The sequence below is a fragment of the Fukomys damarensis genome, unplaced genomic scaffold (genome assembly GCF_012274545.1).
Source record: "Fukomys damarensis isolate Sample0158 unplaced genomic scaffold, DMR_v1.0_HiC HiC_scaffold_1, whole genome shotgun sequence".
Classification (NCBI taxonomy): Eukaryota; Metazoa; Chordata; class Mammalia; order Rodentia; family Bathyergidae; genus Fukomys; species Fukomys damarensis.
The window spans coordinates 51,187,905-51,211,316 of record NW_022900913.1 but is presented as its reverse complement, the minus strand read 5'-3'; the positions used below and the strand labels follow the sequence as shown (position 1 = coordinate 51,211,316).

The 23,412-nt window shown below is 40.0% G+C and overlaps 1 protein-coding gene across 1 annotated transcript in view; it reads right to left on the bottom strand.

Annotated features, from left to right (window-relative positions):
• Mast4 (microtubule associated serine/threonine kinase family member 4) overlaps positions 1 to 23,412 on the bottom strand; it is a 493,834-nt gene that overhangs the window by 403,579 nt on the left and 66,843 nt on the right. Inside the window, exon 2 of the mRNA XM_033761224.1 lies at positions 3,897 to 4,050. Within this exon, the coding sequence (XP_033617115.1) occupies positions 3,897 to 4,050 (154 nt within the window). The remainder of the gene's footprint in view (positions 1 to 3,896; positions 4,051 to 23,412) is intronic.

Here is a 23,412-nt window from a genome sequence, read left to right as displayed (position 1 = left end):
GAGACCATCCAACAATGAAATTTCATGTTAAATATTATGAGTCTCTTTCAATATTGAAACATAAAATATAACCTTACTATATGATTTTTAATGTTTACAATTATTTCCCATATTCTGTGCATACAGTATGTTTAATCAATATTCTTTTGGCAAGTATTTAGATGATAGGTTTTTAATAATTATGAAATGGTATTGCTCTAAATAGTATTAGAGTTAATGTTCTGCACATATGCACGACTATTTCCTTGTGATAAATCCTCAGAAAGAGAATTGCTGTGTTAACAAATGTGCAAATTATAAGGTTTTTAATATATATGAATTGCCTAGTTTTAATTTACTTTTATAATTCAGGGACCCTCCAAATACAGTGAGCCCCAGATTCCAACTGAGCAGAGAGTTTCCCAACTAGGGAAGTCTGATAAAATTCAGAGTTTATTTCAAACCTACTGGGTACCTACTATGCTAAGAATATCAGAGTAGTTGTGAGCATGGACTCTGGTCACGATGCTCAGGGTCAATTCCTGGCTATGCTATTTACAAGCACCATGACTTCGTGCGAGTTGTTCAGCCTAGATGTACCTCAGTGCTTTCCTGTGTAAAACGGATATGAGCACCTTCCTCATAGGTACTAAGAATTAAATAACTCAAAACACATAGGAGTCCCTAAAACTAGTGCTTGCCACATAATAAGCTTTTAATATTTGTGGGCATTATTATTAGGGATAAATAAACAAATAGATTATAGAACTCCCTCTTAACTATAAATTTAGTGAACCTTAATAAGGATAACTGGATGGCAGAATTTTCAAACTCTGAACTAAATTTGGGTTCTAAGCAAAATAGGAAACTGCCAATGACAAGATCCCTGTTGTAAAGCAAAGTCAATTTTGGGAAAGTGGTTGGTCTTTAAGAAACAGATTAGGTCAGCCACAGGCCCTTAGAGCAAAGCCAGTTTGACTTAATTTAGTTTCAGCAATGGGTAATGCGCCAAGGTGAATGCACATGTATTTATTACAATTACTTAAAACTAGTGGAAACTGTATTTTTTTAAAAAGATTAGAGATGATGTTCTCTTCTCTGTGCTCCAACACGTGACAAGAGCCTTACACAAACACAAGGATTCAATAAGGACACCACACTGATTTTCATTAGCTTACCACTCCATCAATACCAAATCACCCAATTACTTGGGCACATAATATTAATATCTGCCCATCCACGGGCTTTGTATATATTACTTCATTTAAGCCCTAAATATTTAGAGGGCCAATTACAAAGTTTTTTTCCTTTTCCAATACAATTTTCAAGGAGCTGTTTTCAAAAACAAGCTGATGTTTAATGGATTTTTTAAAATGCTCTTCTAAGGGCTATTAAACATTTAAAAAATTATCTGACCAGAGACTTAATTACCAAAAATAATCATATAGTAACCTAATTCTATAATGACAGAACTGCTGGAGCTACTGTGATTAAGAAATGGGAATCAGGACTATGTGCTTATTTTAAAAATAAAGCTAAAGGCTAAATTTTATGTTTCAGATCATGTATCAAGAGCTATACTCTTGCATCTTCTTAAACCTTTCAACAGACTGGTTTAGCAAAAATGATGAGAGCAACTACTGCCCCTCCTGTTTGTGAAAAGTAGTTTAATCAAAGCGAATTTCCTAAAGAAAATGAATAAACATGAGAGTAAGGCTTTTAACCTTTACGTTTTAATTTCCTTACCAATAAAATATGGTTGGACTAGTCTTGAGGCTGTCCCAATTTAAAAAGCAATGTTTGGGGCTGGGGATTTGGCTCAGTGGTTTTGCTTCCTGCCTTGCAAATATAAGGACCCGAGTTCGATCCCCAGTACCAAAAAAAAAAAAAAGCAACCAGTCTGCTTCCAAAAAGGAAAGCAAAGCAATGTCCTAACAAGTATTAGAAGAACATCAGCAAGACCCCTGTGAAAACACATGCCTCACACTCAGCGAAGTACTGACATATTGAGATGATAGTCCTTATACTTGGTGAAGTACCGCCATTTTGTGATGATGGTCTTTACACTCAAGGAAGTACTGCTATTTTATGATGACAGTCCTTATACTCAATGAACTGCTACAGTTTCATGATGACAGTTCTTACACTCAGAAGTACCGCTGTTTTGTGATGACCATCCTCCCCTTGACATGAGGCCAGGCTCCACTACAGCAGTGTGCCTAAGGCAAATGCTCCCATTTCTGTTCCCATAAATTTCATCTCCAGAAAGTCAAAATCCATAATTCTCAAAAGAATGTAAGTAATTCAACTTACTTTCCAGACTATTTATGAACTGGCAGACAAGACTGTTGCATAAGACAAAACATTATCTTGGGATTTAATAAACAATAAAGTATCTTCAAAATATTTATGCTTTGAGGGAAAAGCATTCAGATAAAAGAAATCTAACTTTTTGCGATGGAAGTTGAATTTAATGTGATATTTAATTAATTAATTTATTTATTTTCGTCCTGGGGATTGAACTCATGACTTTGTGCTTGCGAGGAAGGTGCAGTGCTACTGAGCTAAATCCCAGGCCCTAATGTGACATTTTAGATGCATTAAAAATTTAAATAGGAGCTACTTTTTAAAAAAACTATGTTTTATCAATTTGGCCATTTTTCATGCTAATAAAAGTGATTTAGGGATTTTATATTTTAAATTTTTTTTAAATTTGGGAAGCCTTAAATTTATCTGTAATTGCTTTATTTTTGTCTTTTTAAAAATATATACTTTAAATTGACACATAATAACTGTAAATAATCACGGGCTTCCACGTGACATTTCAATGTAGGTGCACAATGTGTACTGAATGATATTGAATCAGGCCGATTGGCATATCCATCGCCTCAGACATTCATCATTCCTTTGTGTTAGGAGCATTCACAATCCTCTCCATCAGCTATTTTGAAACACTTATTTAATAGCTGTCAACCATAGCTACTCCACTCTGCTGCTGGATGTAAGAAGCTATTCCCCCTACCGGACTGCACCACCAACCACTGACTTGTCATCCTGCCCTTCTCAGGCTCTGGTAACCATCATACCGGCCTCTACTCTTGTAAGACCCACATTTTTAGCTCTCACATAAAGAGTTTTTAATCACAATAAATAACATGTAGTATTTATCTTTCTGCGTGTAAATTTAAAAGTTTTAGATTAACTACACAAGTAAACATAGGTTCCGAGATCAGATGAGATCGGGCGCGTTCAGCACACGAGTAAACACAGGTGAAACATTTGAACAGATACATCACAAAAGTAGGTATATCAGTGCCTAATAAGCACACAAAAATGTTCTATATTACCTAGTTGCCATAGTTTAGATATTAAATGTTGTCCCAAGGTCCGTGTGTTAAAGGCTTGGTACCCAGGGTGGAGTTATCAGAAGGAAGCGAATCGCGTAACAGGTGGGGCCTAGTGGGAGGTCTTCCTGTCCTTGGGTGAGTGCTCTTTAAGAAGACGGGTGCCTCAGCTCCTTCTTTCTCCTTCACTCCCCACTATGATATGCTGCCTTGTCACAGTCCAAAGCAATGGGGTCAAGCGACCATGGACTGAAACCTCTAAAGCTATAGGCAAAAATGAACTTTTTCTCCTCATATGTTGATTTGCTCATATTCTGTTCATGGTGGGAGTTTCACTGGTGTATAATTCTGCCCATACTCATGCATATGTACATGCAAAATGAGGACAGTATAGTGTATATAAATTATATTTCATTAAAATTTACTAAGAAAACCCTCAAATTAACTGCTTTCCGGGTAATGTGAAACTTTAGCAAATGGTCTGCAGGCTGACTTTGATACTGAGGCTCTGTGGAACTCGTTCACCTATAGGAAAAACAAGTTCTCCTTGGACCTGAAATATCCACAGCTCACCTGTCAGGGCTCCTCCTAGGCTTCCCCTCCGCAGCTGCTTCCCATCCTCACTTAGCTGCCTTTTATACTTCAGTGACTTCCCAGGGCCAGAAGCCACATCTGGGTTGCTGCATTTCCGAAATGGCATAGGTGGCGGAGATAGTATGTGGTCAAGCTGCGGAGAAAAGAACAGTAGCATCATTTGCTGGGGGTCCCCGACACAACCTAGGATGAAAACCCAATTGCTTAACTCTCAGCCTGTCTTTTCTCTAATCCCTTTCTCCTAACCCCGTCTGAAACTTGGCTAGCTTAAACATTTTTGGACGTTATTGCAATATCTTCCATCTGAAAGACAGTCTCACTTACTGAACAAAGAACAAGATTTTGAATCCAGGTTACAATCCAACAGCAGATCATGAAATCAAGTTCAGTATATTGTGAGATCATACTCTTTAATGCAATAAAATAGTAATCGTCTAGGTCCAATGCAGAAGGAGAAAGTGCTTTTTCATGAAAGTTTTGATTGAGTTATGTATACTAGTATGTGGATCCTTGGTGACTATATAAAATGTCTTTTTGGGGTACACATTCTCCCCACCCCGCCCCAATGGAAAAATATTTTCTACAGAGAAACAAGAGATCACTTCTTTAATTGGTTCAAAATTCACTCATTGCTCTCAATATATGCACAGTAGAAAAACTTCTAAGCTCCATAATCCTTAATGAAAATCAATACATCCATATATCACTTATGCTTAAAAAAAACCCAAAAGCCTGTCACAGAAATCAAAGTCATTTCAAGAGAAAACTTTTTTAAAAAGAATCCCTGTGTCACAACACTTATTTCAAGATCTGCTCTGCTTTTTGTTTTTTTGTTTTGTTTTATTTTGTTTTTTGAGACAGGGTCTCACTATGTAGTTGAGACTACCTGGAACTCATTATGTAGCCCAGGCTGGTCTCAACTCACAGCGATCCTCCTGCCTCAGCCTCCCAAGTGCTGGGATTACAGGCATGCGCCACCACACCTGGCCTTATCTGCTCTGCTTTTACAAGAAACTCTTTCATCCTTAAAGAGTTCCATACCTTCTAAATGTTCACCTTCAAGGAAGAATGTATACCTACGTGTGTCTAGATAATTTTTAAGGACAAAAATATTCATGTGTAGACACATTTGTTCAGATTATTAAGGATAAAACAAAGAGTTATTTATAGAAATTCCAGCTACCACAAAAAAGGACCAACTTTGCAGAAATGAAGAAGAAATTCAAGGACTAGGATATCTAGTCCTTTTGTCTGTCTAGGAGCTGCAACATAGTTAAAATTATTGCACTATAAAAAACCTCGACTTTGCCTTTAACCTCTCCCAAGTTAGCTGAGATAGAACAGACCTCATTAGCTCTGCTGCTACAACTCTCCTCTAAACTCAGCTGTATTCCTTAGCAACACCCAACAGCTGGATTTCAAGCACTTCTCAGTAAGTACCATCACAAACTCCTGGCAGTCAAGAATTCGCTGTGCTTCATTGCCAGTCAGTGTTTTAGTGAGAGGACCTTGAGGAAATAGCTTTCCATCCACTCCAGGATCAAAGCCAAATCAGAAGAGGAAAGGGATTCCAGAGGATCCTTTTTAAAGAAACAGAACTTTCCAATGAGGAGTTGTAACTATCAGAAGACCCGAAGACATCTGCTGAAGCTGCTGTTCTTACAGTGTGTCCTCCTGGGCCTCCAAGGAGGGATTTCTGTCTCTCCTCAGACCCTGCACCTTAAATCTGATGGACAATGAATTGCAGCCAGGGAAACCTGAACAGTTACACATTAGCTACCAGAAGACGCAGAACCAAGTGGTCGAACTTCAGTCAGATCACCACACTCTGTAGAGGTTGTGCTCTCTTTCCTCCTCCATGGCTCTGTTTTATGTCCTTACCCCCAATTGTTTTCTTGTCAGTTATTTTTCTCTGATTTTTTTCAAAAGAAAAGTCACAGCCATGGAAAAGTGGTGTGAGTCATACAATGAGCACCTCTATTCTGTTGACCAGTGGTAAACTGAATTTTTGGCCACATTGCTTTTTCTTTCTCTCCCTCTCTCTCCACACACACACACACACACACACACACACACACACACACACACACACCCCACACACACAAGCACACACACCATGAGCATCACTTGCAGACATTATGGATCTTTAGCTATAAGTACATTAGCATGCCTCTTCTGAGAACATGGATTTTCTGTTAAAATTCACTTATCCTGTATTCTAAGTATCTGTATAAGGTGTCTCAAATTTGTCATGATCAAGGTCAATTATAAAAGAATATAAATTTGTATCACATAGACTTTAGTAAGTTGCTTTTTTCCATTACAAGAAAAACTTGCAGCCACAAGGTGGCAATGTGCCATAGACATTCAACGAAAGGATCCATAATATCTTCTAGTCTTAGTAAATGCACCATGAATGTATGGATGACCTCCCTTTCAAGCGATAAAGCAAGCTAAGATCCCTTCTACTTAGTTATTTTCTCTTAATTACTAGCGGCAGCTGCATAAAATACAAATATTTATTGTTTCAGGTTTATCAGCTTCTGCTACTTATTTTTCATTCAGCTTGCAGAATTATAATTAATTACTCTGGGGAAGAGCGTTATATCACAAATTAACAGAGGGTGGAAAAAATAAGGAGAAAGGTGATAAGCTCTAAGAAAGATGTATGTGATTTCCTCAGATATTCCCAACAAAGTCATAAAAGACATGAAACAAAGTGAAAGATAAAGTTATGTATATATATATGTATATATATATATATGTACATATATATATATATATATATATATCCATGCACAAACTTAGTCCCTAAGCCTATGTTTTTAATCAGAAACATAACTTCAAATGGAGAGTATTATTTTAAATCTAGGAAAATTCAGGCAGGGAACTATGAGAGCACAAATGTTTCAAACACAATATGAATAGAAAAACCTATAAGCATAGTATCGTGCCATAAGATCCCATTTCCTTCTTCATACCAGTTCACACTCCCAACAGGGCTCTCTCTAAATAGATCATTTTTCCAAATTTGCTGTGTTGTCAGTGGCTTTAGCATTTCTTTTAGAATTCATCACAGCTTCTCAAAAACGTCCACCACAGCCCTGAAATCTATTTTCCATTTTTTATCCTGACTCTTACACTCATGATCCCTTTAAAAACACTCCATCACACCCTGGAGCTTACAGTACATATCAAAGGTGTCATTGTGGACACTGCACTCTAACGGATTTCAGTTTAATGTTTTCTAACTTCTCTAAACCCAATCTTCATACTACAAAGAGTTTAAAGACAGAGGTGTCTTGAAACTTTCACTGATGCCCAAGTGCATCCACCCTTGGGCTTGTTCTACTTGATTCAGACACTTGTAGTGTCCCTCCTGAAGGAGACAGTGGACTCCTGAAGAGCCAGATCCCACTCCCTTGTCACCTAGCACACTGCTAGCCACCAAGTATCCTGGAATGAAATATTCTCTAGATAAGTGTCCTTATGTCATTTCACCAACAGCAAATACTGATTCCCGGTAACAGTTTTCTAAAAAACTCCTATGTTAATTTTTGCAAACTCCTTTAGCTCCAAGTAGAGCCAAAGAACAATTTCAAAAGGAGAATCTGTCCATTATTACAATGGAAATCAGGCACATAGGGGTGCAGCATATCATTACACGTGAGTGTTGGGCAACTGCTCTTACTAGCAGCTGATCATGGGAAACAGTGCTATGGCTTGTGTTTAGATGTCCCCCTAAAGCCTCATGCAGTCATGAATGGGGAACTTTTTCAGAAGTAATTGGGTCTACAGTGTGTGATGCTGGTGTGGGCTTACTCAATCAGCCCACTGATAGGTTTGGCATAGATCTGGCTAGGATTATGTGTGCTACAGTCTGCCTAGATAAAATATAAGGGACAAAAAGAGGGCTAGTGTGCTTTTGTCCCTTGCTTACTTTGTAACCTTCTGCCCACCATAAACTGTTTCCCCGCTGTGATGCGTATGTGCCATGTCACCCTGCCTTGGAGCCAGCCAACCACGGACTTAAACCTGTACAAACTATAAGCCAGATAAACCTTTCCTCCCTTAACTTTGGGCATCAGGAATTTTATCTCATCAATGAGAAAAGTAACAAAATAAACAGCATCCAAGACAGTAAGTACATAATTGAGGTAAATTTAATGCAGATTTGGGGAAAACTTTCCTAAATTACAAACCCCGTAGAATTGCTAATTATACGTAATTCGTGTAAAAGAATGTTCTCTGTATTTGTCCTCTCCACCTCTTGTTTGCTGCGTTACAAACTACCAGGCACAGAAAAATAAAAGAATCCGCCACGATTACACATGGCTTCTGCCATCAGTAAAGATGAATTAAAAGCAAAGGTAAATCTTTTATGAAATTGAATCTAAGTTTTATCTGTCTCCACCATTACCTTCATCACCACTATCTCCATGAACCACATCTTTCTCTCTCTTTCCTTCCCTGCCTTCCTTTGTTTCTTTCCCTGATTTAGACAGTGAATGTAAGGTCATGTACCAAACTACATTCTCAGCCCTTTTTATTTTGAGACAGGGCCTCACTAAGTTGTCTAGGCATGTACCGCTATGTCCAGTTTGGTTTCTTTTGCTATAGCTACGTCCCCCCGCAAAATTCCATCAATCCACTATAAAAGGCCCCGCATAAGTGTCCACGAACATTGAAACTTCAGCCTTCACTACTTTTTCTGAACTAATTTCCAGACACTGTCACGCTCAAGTGTCGTGCTCTCTAATTCATAGTTTCTAAACATTAACAATAATCATACGAATAGAAACTGCTCAGTTCAAAAATCTTGGTTATTCTTAACTTCTCTTTCTCATTCCAAGTCCAACCAGCATATCCTCTTGCTCACCTTCCACAGTGCATTTAAGAAGCCAATCACTTCACCATTACTACTGTTATCGCCTTGTTCCCGCCTTTGTCATATCTCCCCACTTTTCGATAGGTCTCCTTGCTCTTACCCTGGTGTCAGGACAGCAGCCAGTGACCCTTCCAAAATACAAACCAGATGTTCCAACTCCTCTGCTAGAGTCTTCCCATGGCTTTTCTGCCCAGAAAAAAAAAAAAAAAAAAAAAAACAATGGGCTGCCTCATTCCAACTTCTCTGACCCCTGCATCCACCACTCTATTGGTTCACCTTGGTCTCTTGAAAGACTTCAAATGCCAAAGGAACTTTCCATGTAGGACCTTGCATTTATTACTTTCTCTCCCAAAAGATACTACAGACACTATCTCTCATACCTTCTCTGTCTTCCAAGTCCATCCAAATATACTCTTTGCAGGAAGCTCTCTGCAATTGCCTGTGTAAAATGTGTAACTTTATTCCCTCTCACTTTTCTTTATAGCAGCTACTGTCACATGGCATACAAGGCCTTTTGTACTTGTTTCTTGCTATTCTTCCTCTACTAAAATCTAACTTACATGAAATTATGCACCAGTCTGTTTTGTCCACAGCTCCATCCCTGCAACAGTGCTCAATACATAAAAGGCAGCCCACAATATTTGTAGAAAGAACAAATGAACTGCAAATCTCTGGTGTTTAGTTAAAATACAATAACAGGAAAAAATAAAGAACACATACAATAAAGAGCTTTTATGGTTGAAAAACAGAAATAATATTAAGTGTTACTCTTTGTGAAATGCTAAAATGAGTCTCTGGTACTGTGACAAAATTGAACACTCTATGTATGAAAAAGACACTTAGATTATGGCATAGTTTCAAAGAGTCTTTTCTCTATATCAAAATAATATGCTGATTTTTGAACAGGGCTACCTCTGAAGGAGATTCCTAAATAATGAATTATTTGACCTTTTAACTATATCCCTACTAGCATATTCACTGTGTCTATCATTCCAACCTTTCCTAGCCCCATTCCTCTTTCCTATAATTGTGCACTCATTCTCAAGATGTGACACATGCATTTTAAAGACCCATCCAGAATGCATGTGCCCTGAGGCCAAAGTTCATCAGTTCAAAGGGATCACCAATGTCACTGGCATACATAATAGGGTTTGCTGGTAAAGTCTTCTTTATGCCTTAAAGGTGGAGAGAAAGAGACTAGTAACATACATTATGAAGCCATTGTTCAGTTATTGTGGGTCTTGATAATAAATACTCCAAGAAATCAAGAATATGAAAATATCTGAACTATAAAACTGTATGGACTATGCATATAATCTTAATTAAGCATGCGTGCTCTTTCTCCTCTCATCTCTGCCACCCAATAAAGAATCAAACTGGCAATTTGAAGTGACTTCACTATATGTCGAATTGAATTTTATTTTTAATCCAAAGCGTACAATCAATATTTTAAATTTTGACAGAACAGGCTTCTACAGTTAAGACAATCATCAGATTCATACTAATTCCACAGTGGGTAGGGGCTCAGACTAGAGCAAGCACTTAGTATCCCTAGTAGGATATTTAACTCTTTCTGGGCCTATTTCCTTATCTACAACATGTCACTAACAGCAGCATCTCTCTCCTGAGGCGGTGGCTGTGAGGATTGATAGAATTCATATACGTAAAACACTTTTTAAAACACTGGGCACATGGTAAGTGCATAACAAAAGTTCACTGAGGTCATGACTAACATTCCCAGGTAGAAAGTCACCCTTCTCATTATCTAGCCACACATCTCTGCACATACTTCACAATATAGTGTTCTCAAAGAAACTGATTACAACTTTATTGAAGTTTTTGGCTTCTGTTTTTATAGCTACTATGAGTATGTGGTTAAAACTGCTAAACAGTTACACCACATCAAATGCCTACATTCTGGAGCAGACGATTCCTAAGGCATGATCGGCCACCACCATGTGCATCTTCAGCTATATTCTGGCAGGAAGCACAGTGCACAGCAGTGAGGACCCTACTCGAGACAGAATCCCAATGCCAGGCCGTGGGCAAGATTCTGCCTGCGGTGCAGACCTCAGAGGTGGTGAGGATGGGATTGATGGTACAGGCAGAGGGCTGGCACAGTAGGAACTCAACAGGCCAAAATGCTGATGATCATTGTCACCGTCCTCCTGACTTAGCTCAGGTCGCCCTTCTTACAATTGCTGCCTGACAAAGCACGTAGCTGTTTATCAACCCTTCCAAGTGGCTCCTCTTAGGCACTTGTACCTGTGCTCCAGGAGAGCAAAAAGCACTGGTCATTCTCTGTGCTACCTGGCATCCTGAAATCTAACTATAGACTTGAGTCAGATCACCGAGAATGACAATCCCGGATCACAATGATGTGGGGCCCATTTGCCAATTTCGTTGACATTCATTTTGCATTATGCCACCCAGAATGCATGTTTCTATTTAATGATATTGCAAGAAATGGCCCTATAAATCCAGGCACTCTGTTCTATAAACACATAAGGAAGGGCCTGTAACACACTGCATCCACTGTCAAGACCCACCTCTTTTATGAATATTTATTAAGCAGCTGTGCCAGGTATTGCTCTGAACATAGAGGTGGATAAAACAGCAATAAACACAAGATTTCCTGCCTGTCCGGAACTTTATTCAAGGTAGGAAGAGAGACATCTGTGGAAGAATTTTTAAGTTCTCTTCACAAGAACTAATGGTGCCACTGCTGGGCTGTAGTCTGGTCTTATCCTGGGAGCCTGTGAACCACACAAACCTAGTTATTTTTCTCGACCTCAGTCCCTAGAAATCCCCTCACAAAGCCTGTAGCCCTTCACCAGCAAGCATAGCACGTCCCATCTCAATCAAGACTTCGTGGATCCCTTTGCTATTTTATTTTAGTCCAGGCTTCATTATATTCTCTAAATCAGTGGTTCTTAACTCATAGCAATTTCTTCCCCCTCATCTCCAAGGGACACCATCAGTGGAGCCATTTGGGGGTCTTGCTCTGAAGGAGGTACACTGTTATCTAGCTGGAGGCTGGGGTGCTACAAAATACCCTACTATGCACAGGACAGCCCCTCGCAAAAGGAGTCACCCATCCCCATCCCCAAATGTCAATAATGCCAAGGTTGAGAACCATTGCTCTATACTTACTGTCCTTCTCTGTCTCCACTTATTTTTAAATTATTCCCTTTGCCAAGTTATGTGCTGTTGTCGGTTATCTTAACATCTCTCAAGAAGAAGTAAGTAAAGGGAGGAAGAACCTGGATAAGAATTTTAGCAAAAATTGTTCACGTCAATAAGAGTTGGCAAGCAGTTTCTCGAGCAACAATAAGTCACCCAAAGATGTTAACTGTTTATTATAATTCACTTTCTCAATGAACATCCATGTTTTGAAAAATAATACATCAATAGAATGTATTTAAACTGTCCTAGATTCCAGTATTATTTTCCATGTTTGGTTCTGTAATTAATTCTTGGCATCACAAACTTCAATTAGCAATTTTAAATGTGTTTCAGACACATCCTAAAATATGTTATTAGACCAAACTACAACGGCACTCATCTAAACAGAGCTGTACCACCAGAATTGATTTTCTTTCTTTCCTTCTAAGAGAAGTATGTAAATTAGCACTTTGAAATCACTCTCACTTTTGTCTGTCAGCTTCAAGAAACTCAATTCCCTTGCTCATGAAAACACACATACACATTCATATGCACGCACACACACACACACACACACACACACACACGCATCCCATCCACCAGCAATATAATCTCATCACAGCTCAAAGTCATATGCAGCAGGCATTTAATTATAACCCACTGTGATACATGCATTAAACAGAAAGTTCAACTGCTGAATGTAGTGAAACATAGAGCTAATATTATTTTACAGTTAAAAAAAACATGGTACCTATACATATAGTTTTCAGATTAAGAATCACTTCTCAAAGTTTGATTTAGGAACTATGACACTAGAGAAAACACAGAGAATATACTAATTTGACTTTTCATATTTATCACCTGTTTTCCTACCACTTTAATATTCTACATGCTTCTATGACTTTTATTTAGGGATCTAATCTATGCCTGAAGTTGTTTACTTATCTGAAGTCATTAAATTCCCCTGATACTATCCTGTCCCCATCAGCAATGCAACCAAAGATTTTGACCATAGTTAACAAGCAGGAGAAAACACTTCTCTCCAGTTATCTTCCTTCTGTTTAAAGTCAAAGTGGAACATTCCCCTCCACCACCACAAAATTATGACAGTATGTGCCTACTTGCCCTTCTGGAAGACAGAGTAGACTTCCAGTTAGAAAGTCACATCATTCCCATTTTACCTTTAAGAAATAAATGAAGAAATATTAATCATTCAGAGATTTCAACTCAGTAGGAAGTACCACAAGGATGAGGCCCAAGATCCCTAACTTCTGAGTTCACGTTCCTTCCATTTTTCCAAACCATCCCCAAAGAAGAGCTCACAGTAATATAGCACATGCAGCCCACAAGCTAACCTTAACTTCCCTTTACATCTCCAAGGCTAGGAGGAGTCCCAGAAGTGACTGAGTTCTTTTTTGTTTTTGTTTAGTTTTAGTTTTTTGAGACAGTTATTTAGTTCAGCCTGGCATTGAACTCACTATGTAGTCTAGGCTGCCCTTGCACTCACAGCAATCCTCCTGCCTCAGCCTCTTGAGTGCTGGGATTACAGGTGTGTACCACCACGCCTGGCAGATGGCTGAGTTCTTACATTCTGCTTATCAACCAGTCCAAACGGTCCAGTGTAATCCTAATCAGTGGCCTACATAAGAAGTTTCCTTAAGCCAGAATTATAGAATCAGAAAACATCAACAGCAGAAAGAACCTAAAAATCATCTGTAGTCTAGTTTCCTGGTTTCCTTGGAAGGTTAGGCCCGATCAAGTCAACTGTTCAAGTTTACAAAGATACTGGTGAACAAGGCCAAACCAGAATCCAAATTTCTGAACATACAATCCAATGACTATTGGACTATGCTTCCTTACCTAGTTTGCTTCCTGTTGCTCCAAAATAGTAATCACTCTATCATAACCACCTTAGATGAGTCCCGATGGTTTTCTATTTATAGATGCTTTATCAACCTAGAGTTGTGAGTGTCTAAACAACTTTTTCAGGCAAATGTCTCTTATGAAGTATACAATGTGCTAAGGGCAGAAGACAGAACAGAAAGGTTATAGTTAAAGCACTTTTATCCAAGACCACAGACAACAAACAAACGAACACAACTATCAAACAGCAGGGAAGACAATGGGCTACAGTTAGGTACAAGGGACCATGGGGCTTTGAGCAGAGTTGTGGCCCATCATCCAGTTAATTTCTTTCCTTACTGTCTTTGCTAAACAATATTAGTATTTCTAATGCCTTGACTAACAGAGAATATGACCCTTTCAGGGACCTTAAGCCAGTCCAGTAAGGAGCACAGAATGGTATGTAAACATATGCTAATATTCCTTCTGACTCATGGCTTTTCAATCCCATCTCCCATGTTCTCAGGAGTAAGAAAGAACAGTGTCTCTCCCACCCGATCAGTGTAACACATCACAGGGCCTTTAAGGCCCCAAACATCTATCTTTCAGCAGGTACCAACTGCTCCATCCATGTACCCCCAATTTCATCTATATAATCAGGATAATTATATCCTCCTCACAGGAGAATATCTGGTACCTAGAAGGCACTACCATAATATCTGGTACCTAGAAGGCACTCAACTGTTCATTCTCTTCCATCTTTCCAATCTTTCTTTGCCTTGTTCGTATCATCAGTCATAAAACAACAACAGCAACAAAAAAATCACTAAAACTTCTGGTCTATCAGAACTGACAAGAAACTGTATACAAGATTCTGAGCAAAAGAACAACAAAAAACAAAATAAGCTCTACCTGTAAAATAATGTTTAAGCACTATATCTGGACAGACACCATAAATCAAAATTCATTTCATGATTTTACAAGAAAGGGAAAGCAAGACAGTGTGGATAGCAGTTGCAGATTGAACTCTCTGACCCGAGACAAAATTAGCGCTTTCACCAATCATGAGTCACATATTGTCCCGGCTTAGAGGCCCTATGGGGTAAAAGTGGGAAAAAGTGGGAAAGGCAGAAAGACATCCAGAAAGGGTGAAATGGGGCTGGGGTGGGGTGTGCTGGTCCCTGAGAACCACTTTTACCGGCTATATTTCTCTGTAAAGGGAGGAAGGTGAACAGAAAACATGAAGGGAATGGAGAAGAAAGAGAAGCAAAGGACTGAGGGACTGGAAGAGAAAAGGAGCAGAAAGTGCTTGAATAAGAAAATGTTTGGAAAATATAATACCCTGCTTGTTCCTGGGCTCCCGAGTCCCCCCGAGGCCGTGTCCTCATCCCTTTGGTTTTCAGTGTGTCTGTCATAGAACCAAGGAACAAGCTTCTCCTTGGAAAATCATCAACTTAATTTATAGATAATATTTACACTGAAATTAGTAATGATAAATATATCTCATAATAATAAATTGTAAAAGTCCCAGTGCTTGAGTCAGTAGCTCCCTGGTGCAGCATCAGATCTGTCCTGATTTCTGTCCAACCAGGTTCCCACCCTGCTCTCCACCTTGTTTCCTCGGGCTAAAGCCTTGTTTCCCAATTACTCTACCAGTGTCCCTGCCCTGTGTCGCCTGAGCTTGAGGTCCAGGGGCTGCCTTGTGCCCACAATGATATTTGCCTTGGAAACACAAGCCTGCTAGGGACTGGATCCCAACAAGATGTCTGGCCTCAGTGTCACTAGCCTGCCCAACACGATTCCAGGTTTCTGCCTGCCTCTGCAGGAGGCACACCCTGGGTTGGGGCCTACTTTACAGCACCGGGTAATGGCATTGCTACCCCAGCTTTTCTTTGTACAGTTTCCACCATCTCAGAGCTGAACCACATTACCCCTCATCACCTAGACCTCTGGGCCCCCAGAGGCAAGGCTAAGTCTAAGTTTTCAAGGGGAAGACGAACTGGAGAATTGAGGGGCACGGATAAAATGACAGAATGGCATATAAGAAAAAGAAGGGAGATGAGAGAAGTTAAGTGAAGGAAAGAAAGAGGGGGAAAGGAGAGTAATGAATAGCTTGGTAGATGCTACCAAAAATAAATTCACCTCAACTTCTCTTCATATTTGCCTATTCACTTGTGTTATAAGCATATAAGAATGATGATGTCAGGCCCAGGATGTAGCTCAGTGGTATCACCACCTGCCTCGCAAGCACAAGGATCCGAGTTCAAACCCTGATACCCCCCCCAAAAAAGAATGATGTCTTCTGAAATCTGATTCACTGACCAACCATTATGCCAACTCCCTCAAATACATTTACTGTCCATGAAAATATATGGCTCTGAACAGGACTAACTCTTCCACCCACCAGGAGAAAATTCTTTTCTAAGTTCCAAAAGTGTGGAGTGAATCGAGATGTTTTTGACACCCACCTGCAATCAGGACAGGACTGTGCCTTTGGGCACAGGCTCACAGCTCTGCTAAAAGAAGTATTCACCAGAAGCCGCAGAAAATACTTCACTATCAAGAGTCCCTGGACACCTTCAGGCTGTCCCCAAGGACTAGGGAGAGTCACAACTAAGACCAATGCAGCAACAGAAGACTGAAGAGCTCACAGAATTTTATCAGATTCTTTTTTTTTACCATGTATAAAAAATAATTCTAAACCTATTATTAAAATTATACTTGGTCTTAGTCAATGAGAGTACAGATTTAATTCCCTTCCCCTAAAGGACAAAAGTAAAAAGCCACCAAGGCACACAAACCACAAGGAAAAACCTGACAGGCTATAGCGCCAGCCAGTCCCTACCTCAGGAAATGTGAATATGCTGACATCTGGCAGAGTCTGAAAATAGATTGGGCGGATGAACCAAGAATGTCGCTCGGCAGTGAGCCTCTGATCCAGCTCTCTTCTGCACCCCAGGCCTGTACCAGCCTAGTCTCCTGCACCACACTGTTGGAGGTCTCTGCTGGACACATACAGATCTGAAGATCAGAGTCAAGAAACACACCAAGGAGAAAGTCTCAAATCTGAGTCTGTAGTCTGTCTGAGAGCAGAGCGGTCCATGTGAAAGTACAAGCTTCCTCTCAATAAATGCAAGGCTCTGGTACAGAAAATGCTACACTTAAAAATCTGGTGGGAGGGAGAAATAGAGAGGTAATGCTAACTGGTGCAAGGAAGCCACTGGATAGGAGAAATAACTCCTAATGTTCTGTGGCACTGTACAGTAGCTACACTTGACAGTTACTTGTACATTTCAAAATAGAATAGATAGAAGAGAGGATTTTGAACATCCTCAACACAAAGAAATGGTAAATGTCTGAGATAATGGATATGCCAGTTTCTCTGATCATCATCCTTTGTATACATGTAGAGGCCAAACTGTACTCCATAAATATTTACAATTATTGTGTGTCAATCCAAAATTTTAAAGCATATTTTAAAAATTGTGAACTTACAAAAGATCAATTAAGTTTATTCTCCTTGAACAGGGAGCTGAAGCAATTGATCCCTCTATCACATATTTATTTTAAGATTAGCAAAACCAGATCACAACATGGAAGGAGCAGCTCTGACTGAGGAGACCATGCCCCATGTAACTGGTCTGGCTGGGAAACTCACGTCTCTCTATTCACATACATCATCAGGGATTCCTGTGGCCTCCAATTCAGTATTTTTCTCCAGAAATGACAGTCACCCCTCCCATTGCTGAGAGGCACTATTCCCACCAAGTTCAAACCATGACAGCCACTAATGTCCATTCTTGGCCTTCATGGTGCACTGATATTCCAGGCATTGGTTAACTGCAGCCTCTACAACAAATAAAACTTTGCTGGAGCACCTACTGGCCACCAACTGTAGTTTGGGTACTATGGAGACAACAGTGACTGAAACAAAATCTTTCTTTCAGGTGGTAATAAAGACTGTGAACTAGAAGTAAAAAAAAAAACACAGGGCAGAAAATGAAGACCACTCTTCAGTACTGGTGAGGAGAAAAGATTGCTGTGAAAGGGGGACATCTGAATAGAGTCCTTAAAGAAGGAAAAGAGTGAGCACCACAGAGGTTAAGAGGCTTCCAGCCCAAGGGAACAGAGTTCAGAATGTCTGAGAAAACACAAGCCATGTAGTTAAGAAATCTCCCTTCTCCATAGTCCCAGTGTTCCAGCTGCTACCTGCTTCCCAGCCAGGCCAGGTATCATTTGAAGTACATCATCTATCCCATTTGACCTTTAAAATGACTCCTGAAAGTGGCATTTATTCCATCCCCATTTCACATATCAAGAAACTGGAAACTTAGGCTTAATGAGCTTGGGTGACTTGGCCAAGGCACAAGAGCTACAACCAATATAAAAAGAGAACCACAGCTAGTGGTCAGACTCAGGCTCTTTCTGTTTCCAGTCTGTTCATGCAGGCAGAACCAGCACTGTCACCCAGCCACAGACCAGTGTTTTTAAGTCACAGTTGTGCACTGTCCTGATTGGCTTGGGCTACATAAGACGGTGGAAGCAGCTTCCCTGGGCAGGCTTCCTTTTTCTCTCTCCATTTTTTGGACCGGATTCTTACTGAACTTTTCTACCACCTCCGCCCTAACATTATGTAAGCTTCCTAAGACTCTCTCCAAGATACAAGCTTCAGAAGATTCCCCAATGCAAATGACCTGTGAGAGAGAAGTGAGAACTTAGGTTTGTAGCAAACCTTCTGTGAGGAACACACTGATGTTAGCACACTGTGTACTTCATTTCTAGGAGAGAACATCAAGGTGGAAAAACAGTGTCTTCCATTTGGATTTCTGCATCCATAACACAGGAACTGCTTAAGGAGTCAGGCACTGGTTAAATTTGGGAGACAGCATGAGCACTGTGTTCCTCAAGATCAATTATCTTGCAATTCTGAGCCAAGAAACACAGCAATTTCCTAATCTTTCCTACCTCAGATTGTGCTCTCAGTTACCTTCCACCTTGCCTTCCCTCCAGACTCTTAAAATGTCTCAACAGCCTCTATAGCTTTCCCCACAAATGTTCAGAAGTGTTCAGGGCACAAGAGATTAGACCCAAAGCAACGACCTCCCCATATACATACATATCAGTTCCTGCACAGGCCTGGCAGCCCTCAGCCAGGAAGACTGCTGGTGGCAGTCCATTCACTAGGCCCTTTCCAGGCTGATTCTGCCTTGGAACCAGTCAATCAAGGACTAAAATTATGAGCCAAAATAAGCGTCTCCTTCTTTAAATTATAGATGTCAGTTATTTGTCCCAGCAACGAGAAAGTGACTTATGACCAAAGGCGAATCAAGGTACAGTGCCCTCTGCCCATATGGAATGAGGAATAACTGGATATTTATTCCTTGGCATAGGGTAGGAAGGGGGCCAGGCATTCCCTACCACCTGATGGCATTTCTTTGTGATTGATTGAGACAAACCAGTGTTGCTCATCTCTCCTTTTTCTCCTAAGAATTCCTGCCCCAGAGGTCAAGGAAACTAATCAAATTGTTGTTCCCAGGGCTGAAAAAAGATGACACTGAAAGCTGGGTGTCTTCTGAGGTAGGTGGGAAAGGCAGGAATATCTCTTGGGAAGTACAAGATAATTTTACATTTTGGGTTACATAAATGATATTTCACTAGAATGTGAAATAAATGTACCATATGTAAATATGTGCCATTTCTCCCACTGAATGAAAATATAGGAAAAAGCAAGAAAGTCAACCTTGAGAATTAGAAGTGACTATTACCCTAATCACACAAATGCAATTAAGTGGCAGCATATTTTACCCCATAGCAAGGCACTCCGTCATCACTACAGCTAATTAAAGAGAAAAGAGAGACAAAGAACTATAGGAAAATGACAGTGAAGGTTATCAATAATTCAAGAGTTCAATAACTCTCAACTTTCAAAGAGAGAAGTAATCTACCTAAAACCTTTTAAGGATTCTTATGTTTCAAAATCTTCTGTAGTTACAATATCTCAGTGCCAAAATTAAAACAACAAAAAAGATAGTCAAGTAGTTAGAAATGAAAGACCAAATAAGGTACATGAACAGAATCTATTAATAACATAAGTATTTGGCACAAATAGTTAGAAGGAAAACCCGAGTCACGGCATTTTGAAACCAAAAAACCATATTCTATGACCACCTATTCTGACCATCTATTCTAGTCTCTAGAAAATACTTCTACAGGGACCACCTCAACTACACACACATACACACACACACACACACACACACACATTTTACTTCCTCCTGATTTTCTCCTCCATGGCTTCTATCATCTAATACACTACATATTTTACTTCTTTGCTTATCGTATCCCTCTCCTTTTCAAATCTAAGTTTGACAAAGGTAGAAACTTGAGTCACTGTTGCTCCGTGGAAGTCCTCAAATGCTAGAAGAGTACCTAGCACCGAATGGATGTAGTCAGAACCAGTAATATGGAAATGACTACAGTATTTAGGGGGCTCCACCTCCTGGGCATGTGACAATAGAGCACTCTGTACCCTTGGAGTCAGACAGGACCAGGTGACAAGGTCTGACCAGTGAGTTCAAGCAATTGATGTGCACCTTCCCCAGGCTGAAGTGTTTAACTCTAGTGAGAGACCCTGCAGAAACACTCTGCTATCTCTGCTTCAGGGACTGCTCACCACATGGGGGCTGTTCCTTTAGCGTGACCCAAGTAAGGAAAACACCAAGAAGAGCTCCAGCCAAACCCCAGTAGATAATAATCGTGAGCATGTGTACTTAGGCAATAAGGGTCAAGGGTTGTTATCAGATAACTGGTATAAATAAAAATTCGTGATTGAATATGTCTGCTTCCTTCACAAATGCCTGCGGCATAATATACTCTAAGAGGACCTGCTTATTCACCATTCCTTCCTGGTATTAAGTCCAAAACTATGCAGTTAAAGAATGCACATGGTAGGATAGGGTATATGCAGGACAGGGCTTTTCTCTACTGCACTCCCTTCTTTCTGGCCCCAAGACTTCCTGAAGAGTTTTTGACTGATTAAAGTCAGGAGAAGGACTTAGAAGTTATGCTGCAAGAAGTGATCAATAAAAATAAAAGTTGGACTTATAGATATTTCATTCAGACACTCCTAAAGAGCTTAAGGTTCCTTCCAGCAAAGCCAGAATCCCATGGAAAAAGGCCCTCAGGGTGGACCCCAGACAAGGAAAGAGTCCATAAGTAGAAGATCAAGGTATCAAGGTGCAGGAAGGGATATTAAGTTGAGAAGAGACTCTCAACTGCCCAGGAGTAGTGACTTTGTAATATATCAACAAATTCTACAATACTTCTTACTTTACAGTACACCTTTACAACCTTCTTCCTGAAGCTATTACTTAGTGACTTACTTCTAAGGAACAGAGCACAGCACAAACAACAAAGCATGACTTCTGAGGCCTACACAAAAGGCCCTTTTCTTCCTCCTTGCTCATGCTATCTCGTGTGCCTGTGTGTGTATGTGTGTGTATTCTTACCCCCCTCACACTTTATGTGGGATAAGTCATTGCCATGTGATAAGGACACTCAGCAGGCCTGTGGAGTCTACATGGTGAGGAACAAAAGATTCTTTTCTTTTCTTGTTTTGGTACCAAGGGTCGAATTCAGGACCTTGCGCTCATAAGACAGGTGAGGCATCACTAAACTAAATGCCCAGCCCCCAAAGATTCCTGACAACAGCCAGCACCTGCATGCAGCAGTGGGAGGGAACCATCTTGGAAAAGGATCCTCCAGCCTCAGTCAAGCATCATATGCTGGGAACCCTGGCTATAACCTCACGAATGATACAGAGCCCTGGACACCAAGCTAAGCTGCTCCTGAATTACTAACTCAAAAAACGTTGGGATCATAACTCATTGGTTTAGTTTTTTTTAGCTTCTAATTTAGGATCATTTCCTACATGCAAAAGGTTTCTTATACATCCACTGTCCTCCCACCCAGATGTGTCTGTGCACACGTTACATGAGTGATGCATACACGGCGACTGTATGAAATGGACCACACACTCACCCAGATGCCTTGGATACAACTGAAGAATGCAAACATGTCCACCCAAGTACAGCATTACCTCATTCCTGATTCTAGGGTTTCTTATTTGTCACAGCTGAGGAGAACCGTTGTTCTTTTGATCACTACCTTAATCTTTTCAAAATAGCCTTCCAAATCAGTTTTTTTCTTTCTTCACTGTGACTCAAAAAACTGTTGAAGAACCACACACTGGCAAATCAAGGAGCAGGCCATTATTCTTAGTCTCTGAGTGTGGGGCTGTAGAATCACTATTTTCATCTTTATTTATGCTCAACTTTTTTCCTAAACAAATTTTTTTAAAGACTTCATAGAATAGTCCTAGAGCAAATCACCTTTGCCCAGGTAGACCCACTGTCATCTTCTGCAGCTAAGTGGTCAATATTACCTTTTTTACCCTTCTTCCAAATGGCATTTGATTCCCTAGGTAAGATACCATTTTGTTAAACAATAATTCAGTGACTGACCCAGAGTCAACTACAGCTCTAACGTTGTAACAGCAGGCCGGAAACTACATGTAAGCCAAGGTATTTATAAAAACAACAACAAATGTGTACTACACAGCTGCCTAATTTGGGTGTACATGACAGCACGAAGATGCTCATTTATTAGTCCAAGGTTTAACTCCTATAACAAAGAGTCACTAGTCCACTCTGGATAAAGGCAGCAAATGAAGGCATAACAACATGAAGGTGAAGCAGGGTATATCAGTTTTTTCTCATTGCTGAGACAAAATACCCAGCACCCAAAGTTAGAGGAGAAAAGGTTTACCAGGCTCACGATTTGTAGAAGTTTTAGTTCATAATCAGCTGGCTCCAAGTTAGGGTAGCATGAGAAGACACTGCAGAGAAGAAACAGTCCATAGCAAGCAAGTAGATGAGAGTGCATTGGCCCACTTTCTGTAGCTTATATTTTATGCAGGCTACCCACCCTAGGGTGGGTACTGTAGCACTGAAACTCTTCATCCTACCCAGAACTCTGCCAAGCCAGTGGGCTGATTTAGTAATCATACACCCTTGACCCCAGCACCACACACTCTAGATCCAGCCACCTATGAAAAAGCACTCCCATGATTGTATGAGGTTTGTGGGGGGCGGGGGCATCTAGACACAAGCTATTAACATAGGGTTAAAACAAGATAGTGCTGAGGTCTGTACTTAACTTCAACAGAAAATAAGACTTCTGAAAACAAGCAAAGAAAATGGAAAAAAATAAATAAATAAAAATTCTGCAGATTCTCCAAATCCCTTAGTTACTTGCTGTAAGAGTAAATGTTCCATATCACTTTATCTTGAAGTAGTAACAGAAATCTAACATCTGAAGCTTTAAAAATAAAGGATAGATTTCATAGATTTCTTTTGTCTAGCAAAAAATAAAGCAGTGTATATGACTTATGAAAGAAATGGTTCCCAACTCTATTCCTAAAATGAGTACTTACTGTGTTAAGACACTACATGAAGAACTAGGATAGAGTGGTAAGTACAGTAAGTCCTCCACTTAATGAACAAGTTCCATTCTAGGAGAATGTTCGCAAGTTGGATTTCT